Source organism: Chelon labrosus, assembly GCF_963514085.1.
Source record: "Chelon labrosus genome assembly, chromosome: 16".
Classification (NCBI taxonomy): Eukaryota; Metazoa; Chordata; class Actinopteri; order Mugiliformes; family Mugilidae; genus Chelon; species Chelon labrosus.
In genome coordinates, this window is record NC_140349.1 from 21,469,719 (window position 1) to 21,477,026 (window position 7,308).

At 43.8% G+C, this 7,308-nt stretch overlaps 1 protein-coding gene across 1 annotated transcript; it reads right to left on the minus strand.

Annotated features, from left to right (window-relative positions):
* Positions 1-3,664: 3,664 nt before the first annotated feature.
* tbxta (T-box transcription factor Ta) lies at positions 3,665-6,157 on the minus strand (the record flags this gene model as incomplete). Its single annotated transcript, XM_084562702.1, has 8 exons — positions 5,881-6,157; positions 5,276-5,540; positions 4,850-4,984; positions 4,687-4,748; positions 4,536-4,597; positions 4,244-4,417; positions 4,029-4,152; positions 3,665-3,923 (listed from the first exon to the last, which is right to left on the minus strand). Exons 1-8 carry the CDS (start codon positions 6,063-6,065, stop codon positions 3,665-3,667), a joined length of 1,266 nt encoding a protein of 421 aa, XP_084418828.1. The 5' UTR covers positions 6,066-6,157.
* Between the last annotated feature and the right edge of the window lie 1,151 nt (positions 6,158-7,308).

Here is a 7,308-nt window from a genome sequence, read left to right on the forward strand (position 1 = left end):
TATATTAAAGTCACTTATTTCATGTATGTCATCACTTTTAATATCATTTTAATTTAATCATTCCTTCTCCCATTTACCACCTCAACCTCTTGAAGTATCTATGTCCATCCCTATGCTATCTGTATTTGCTATTTGTACTAGGAGTAAGTCATTTTTGACCACCTTTTCACTTGACATGATGACGTTAGTTACGCCTGTGATTACTCACTCAACATTATCTTCCATTTGGAGATGTGTTTGTGGCCGTGTGATGAACAACTGCATCCATATTCACATACACATTCATACTCTCTCATTGAGCCATTTTTTTTTTTTATCTGTACCACCTCCACTCTCTGTGTTTGATAAATGTATTGTCACTCGAATCCCCCAGCCCCCTGCGACCCTCTAGAGGACAAGCAGTTACAGAAAATGAATGAATGAATATGCAGCACCAGTCAAAGGTTTGGACCAAGCTTCTACTTCAGTGTCTTATATAGATCAATACTGAAGACATCAAAATTATGAATGAACACATACGGCATTATGTATTAAACAAAAAGTGTTTTATATTTTTAGCTCTGATGACAGCTTTGCTGAAGCTTCATGAATTAGTCGCATGGAATGGTTTTCAGTTAAGAGGCGTGGGTTGTCTATGTGTTTGACGCCATCAGTTGTGTTGTGTGTAAGTGAGGCTGGCATGTTTGACTGCTGTTCTATTCCATATCATGGCAAAGAACCTAACAACTGAGTAAAGAGGAACGACTGTCCATCATTGCCTTAAGACATGGAGGTCGGTCATTCTGGAAAATTCCAAGGACTTTGACTGAATCCTCAAGCATAGGCACGAAAACCATCAGACGCTATGATGAATCATTGAATGAGAAGGTGTGGCTAAACCTTTCCGGTACTGTATGAACAGAAACTTTGATGACTTTAGTGTAAAATCGATGTGAATTATTCCTCTAGTCGTTGTCTTAATGTGTCAGTGTTCTGATCTGATCGTCCTCACACCTCCAGATGCAAGCGGTACACAAAGGTGGCTACTGTGTGTTGTCTAAGCTTTAGATAAATTCCTACATTTAAAAATAGCAGTAAAGTGGAGGTTTGGGAGATGCCAGCGTTTCATGAGGAGACCTTTGCTCCGCCGCGATCCGCCCCTCCAGCTGCAGGTCACATTGCTGCTTCATTACTGTTTGCCCGCGGCCCCGTGACCCTCCAGCCTTCATTTGCACCTTGGTGAGGACCACTCCATCACTGCTCAGTGCCCGAAACCTCCGTGGGCCTTACACACACACACACACACATCACACCACTGACATCATGAGCACGCAGCCAAGCCTCTGGCCTAAGGTATGAGCTGAATAAACCAAATGTCTCTTTATTCAAGCAGCTTTTACCTTTGATTTATTTTTATGGCCACTTGGTTGGTTGGCTTGGAAATCACAGTTTTTGAGTTGAAGTTAATTTAAAAGCACTTTTCCATTAACATGCTATTGTATTTTATTTATTTTTTTTAAATGCTACAGATTTGTCTGTATTGGTTTTACTGTATAGTAAAACCAAAGTGTTTAGCATCACATTGCTTTATACCAGGGGTGGGCGTTTTGGCTCAAGGGCCTAAAATCTGATAGACGGACGTGGCCAGTAGCAGATTGGGCATCAACTAATATAAATTACATGTGAATAGTGATGATAGATCCAGCTTTAGCTAAGGCCAGGTCAGTAGTGTTTGGAGTGCACCATCTTGTCGAATCACTGTATTGCAGGATAAAGGCCAAATGAATGCATTGGGACAATTCTATAAATGCTTAATGGGCCAGATTAAACCACCAACAGGCCATAGTTTGCCCACCACTGCTTTACACAGTCAGGCCAAGACCTTGAAATATTATAGAGATCTTAAAATATCTGGATTTAAATCAGAAATGATCAGTGTTTTAACTACCTGTCATGTAAACAAAACTCCATTCATTTTATGAAGGATTTGTGTGTATGTTTTTTTGATATTTAGGCCTTTAAATGTCATCATAACAAAGTTTTGGTTCAAGCAGTTTTGTAAAAATACAAAACTTTGGGAAAATAATGAGTGCTTTCTGTCCACTGTTTAGTAGCTTGTAGAGAAACAGTAGCGTTGACGTGAATATCTGATTGGATTCAACCCCAAGTGTTGGCATTTTGGGCCCATATTCTCCGACTTTCCTCACATCCAGATCTGAATGTGTTAGCCGTATGTCGCACCCCAACGCAGATTGTAACAAAAGGGTGCCAGCGATGGCAGACTACCCGCGGCGGATTTCTTAAAGCGGGCACTTCTCCTTCATCACGTCGTCAATTTGTCGGAGAAGCCGCATTCACTTAGCGAGGCCGTGCCGCCGCCGTTATTTAAAGAGAGCTCGGGTTTGATGATGGAGGTTTGAGGCATGAGGGCGAAGTGAGACTTACACCTCGAGACCAATTTTAAAATTGGAACAGGTGCCTGTCGAGCGGCCCTGGAAGTTTTTCCTAATTAATCCACTGCGGCCTTTGTTTGCCCTTTGACCTCAGTGTGGATTTCAGCTGGAGTGTTGGTGTTTTATCTTTTTTTTTCTAGTTTTTAAAACTCTCTGTTAGAAATAACACATATATGGTGAATGATTGATATGTTGGTGGCCCAAGATAGGAGGGACTGTAACTGTAACTTTATGTAATAACTGAAAATTGCAGGCCAGCCGTGTCAGAGAAATCCGTCTTCATGCTTTGCTGCTTTAGTTGCAAGGACTTCCTACGCAGGGAGATCCACAAGGACAAGATAGGAACAGTAGGGCACAGCATACTGAACCTGGAAGACAACTGCAGTCCTGAAAGGCCCGTCACCACCGAAGAGACCAATAACAGGACAGCAGCTCCTACAAGAGAGGAATCAGTCTGCTGCATGATCCCTGGACTGAATGTGTTTATATATGTGCAGGGTCTTCTAATACTGAGTAACCAATGCACACCTTGTATACTGCAGCAACCCATTCCCAGATCATTTCACATGGCGCTTGATGCCAAACAGACAAAAGGAAACGTGCCATTTCACAAAACAAACATTTTTTAATTTATTAATAAATGACATAAATAAAACTCACGTGGAGTTCAAATACAAATACATAGTTTATGTACAGGCGTTTGCGCAGGGCAGGGGCCGTGTCTTTTTTTTTTTTCTCGACAAAACCCCGCCGCCAGGAAGCAGAAGGCACTTGCGTCTCAGTCCGAAAGTGGAACGTTTGTATTGCAATCAGAAAAGGCACATTTATATGGAAAACACAGGACGTTAATTTATTCTATATACACATTTATATAACACATTTATGTTAGCAGAACCTTTTTCTTTTTCTTATAATGTTAAGGGTAAAAATAACGTTCAGTGTCAGTGAGTTGTGTGGAATCAGAAAGGTAATCAACCGGTTATGTTTAATGATCCTGATGGAATTTACTAAGAGCAAAGATTCTGACCATGCAGCTATTTTAAGGCTTATTACTGTAGAGAGATGGATTGTCTTTCAAGTTCTGTCTTTGCACATCTTTTTTTTCCAGACTGTGGAATGGATAATCTAATCTTTTTCACGAACAGCCCTCCGGGTTTCATCTTCTCCAGGACGTGCATTTAGTCCTGCCCCTGGAGAGGACGACCGGCCGGCAGAGTCAACTCTTCAGACGCTCAGTAGCTCTGAGCTACAGGCGCCCAGGAAGCGGTCAGCCTGGCGATGGAGCTCTCAAACTGGGCATCCCCGACCCCGACCTCGCTCAGGCTGGGGTCATACATGGAGGAGGGCGAGGAGACGGGCAGTGAGGAGGTGAGGCCCGTGTAGGAAGAGCCCCTCAGGAACTGGGAGGTCAGTCCTCCGGGTATGGAGCCCGAGGCCGAGCCTGAAGGGGTGAGGGTGGTGCCGGCTACTGACCAGAGGCTGGGGTATTGACTGTAGAGGAGAGGGACAGAAGGGTTGGTGGGATTCTTTCACAAATGCTTCTCTCACAGACACAGAAGTGCATAATACAAAACTTTACATGGTAAAGAGGCTCACCTAGAATTAGATGTGGAGTTGGTGGTGTGGGACAGAGTACCCATGCCTGTGGAGTTGGGGATCTGAAGAGCGGACCAGCTGTCATGAGTAGGAAGAGTCCCTGAAGTGTTGTCCATGTAGTTGTCTGTAAATGAGTTAAAGCCCAAAAATGAATACCAACTCTCTTTTTTTGCTTCATTGAAAGTTCAAAACAAGCAAACAGAGCCGGGTCTTACTTGTGCTAGAGGTGCGGTGGGGGTAGTGGCTGGGGTACGGGGCCGCCCTGTGGCTCCTCAGGCTGGAGTAACGCTCGCAGTAGGAGCCAGAGGAGTGGCCCGCCGTGCCGCTGAACTGAGGGGGGCTGCTGCTGGGGCAGATGGGGCTCTGGCCCGGGAGGAACCAACCTCCGACTGCGGAAGAAAGCATGCACAGTTAAGCATCACGTTAGAGCTTCCCGTGTAAAGATGTACGAAGAACGACAAGCATTTGACTTTTGACATATGATAAGAATATTTTTTTTAAACTCACGTTGAGAGTAGCCAGACTGTTGACTGTCTGCAGAGTGATCGGGGACGTCTTTATGGTCACTCCTGCAATCAGAATCACTCACATTAGATTCTATAGTGGCAAAATACAAACTTGTACACTTGAGCAGTGAGTTGGAGGCCTGGGCCTGTACCTTTCTTTGGCGTCCAGGAAGGCTTTAGCAAACGGATTGTGCTTTATCTTCAGAGCAGTGATCTGTGGATAGAGACAGGGCCGTTAGCATTTCGGTCAACTGTCAAGATGCCGTCTTTGATGAGGTGTTACAGTGAGGACATGTTTACTGTGGAGCAACCGACCTCTTCGTTCTGGTATGCAGTGACGGCGATGAACTGTGTCTCGGGGAAAGACTGGCTACTGATCATCTTCTGGATGCCTCCGACCTTCACGATGTGTATCCTTGGCTCGTATTTGTGCAGAGAGTTCAGCATGATCTGTGGAAACATTCCAGTTAATGATGCTGTTTGTCACTACATGTCCAAGTCCAATTGTTCTGTCTCCTATTAAGTGAAGACTAAGAAATATAAACATAAATATGGTTTCTTCATAAAGATCCACACAGTTTTGCCACCCATACAAACTAAACTAAACTAAAAACTCCTCTGAAATAATCATTTGACATGGTTGTCATAAAATTAAAATCCTTTTAATTTCTTTCTTTATTTTATCACGATAAATAATGATTTATTTGCGCAGTAATTGTGCGCCTCTAGCGCTCTTCTCACCTGTCCGCCGCCGTTGAGTTTATTGGAGAGTTTGACTTTGCTGAAGGAGACGGGCGCTTTCATCCAGTGCGCTCCAAAGTTGGGGGAGTCCGGGTGGATGTAGACGCAGCTGGGGCTCTGGGGCTCCGGTTTGCCACCGGGGACCCATTCTCCGTTCACGTATTTCCAGCGGTTGTTGTCCGCGGCGACGAAATCCAGCAGCACCGAGTACATGGCGTTCGGGTCTAAGCCAGAGACGCTGGCCCTCAGAACCGGAAACATCCTCCTAGAAAACAAGGATGGAATTTTTACAAATTTTACAAATTATTAAGGCGTTTGTGAATTTTACCAACACGAGTTTACATTGCATATTTACAAAGAAATAAGTTTCTTTGGCGTTGTTATAAACCTCGTAGGGCCTCTGAGGCCTCAGAGGCACCACGTTTGGCAGAGCTCTTGTCTCAGTATATTTTATGTCAAGCTCCAAAATGCTTTAAACGTTATACACTGAATTTTGTTTCATAAACAAGCTTACACGCTCCACAACCCCGTGCGTAAAATTAGGCAAACTATACCGTAAAGAACTCCACAATCAGCCAATCCACAGTTGGTTGCATTTAACCTACCTTCCAGTCTTGGTGACTATCATCTCGTTGGTTAACTCTTTAAACTTGTTCCATAAGTCTGCATCGTCCAGCGTCAGTTTAATATCCCTCTCGGACGCGTCTCCCTTTTCGCTGCCCTTCTGGAACTCGCTCTCCACGGCGCTGAGGAGATGCTCCAGGCGCTGGTCGGAGTTGGAAGAAGTCATATTTCCGAGCTGTGGGCTGATGGGCCTAAATCCGAGACGAGGTGGCTCACTGACTTTGAGACAGGCCCAAGTGGATGCTGGGTTCTTAACACTGATGCCTCCTCATTTAAGGGCCCCCAGGGACCTCCTGGGGATGTGGGGCGTGGCCTGTGCGCGCACACCTCGCCTTTTTTGACCGGCCTCAGACGCCGCCCTCCACCGCAGACTCTCTGCAAACTACAAGCTAGCAAGATTGTTACAGATTTATAGATTTTTTTTTTTTTTCAAATAAATTTGATTTTAAATATAGATTTTAAAAAAGTACTTGTCTCAAACAACATCCTCTTAAAAACATACATTTCCTACAGTTTTTATAAGTGTTCAAATTGGCCTTGTTGTTTAAAATGGCTTCTTGAGAAAAGTTTAGGATTCATATTTGATGCCTAAAAATCTCTTCCAGTCTGTTGCGAGGGGTGCCCTACACATTCAAAGCCGTGCGCGCAAACAAAAGAAGGGAAGCGAGGGAAGAGAGCTGTGCCTTTGAACTCAGTTGTATATTTGCAAATAGTGCTAATCTTTTGTTGTCTCAAATCCACATGGCAGAGGACTTGTGTTTACTGAATAAGGGCCATTAGGGGACGGTCTGTGTTGCTGTGGTGCAAAAGTGTGGAGGGTCACCAAGTGATGCCTGGATTTGCATAATGGGCCTGCCTCCCTCTGAGGTTCTGATATTAAATATTTGAGCCAGGTGGAGGTCGACCTCGCTATTTAAATATGAACATTCATTTATGAAACAGAGTCTATTTAATTATCCAGTGAAGCCTTTAAATTTACTTCTATTTATTGTCTTGGCAAAATAAAATTAAGTGGCCTGATTCATGAAGAGAGAGAAAGACTATTGAACTCAACCAGTGTACTGGGAATATTAGCACAGAATGTGACCTACTTTCATTCTCTCAATTTACAGATCTGTCTTTTAATACAACCATTTTTGAGTGGTTTATTTTCGTATTGGCTTTTTGCTCCAGTTCCACTAGAGTCAAGAGGAAACATTGAACGTTTAGCAGTTAACGGTTCCTTTTTTTTTTCTTTTTTTTTTTGTGGCCATCTCCAGTCTGGTCCTGTTTACTGCTGCCTCTGAGCTCAGGCTTGGAAAAATTCTTAGTTCTCAGCACAACCTGGGCTTGTAATGCCGCACTAATATTTGATGCATGTTTCCTTAGCCTTGCAGCATCAGGTAAGAAACACTATTATTAGAGAGCTT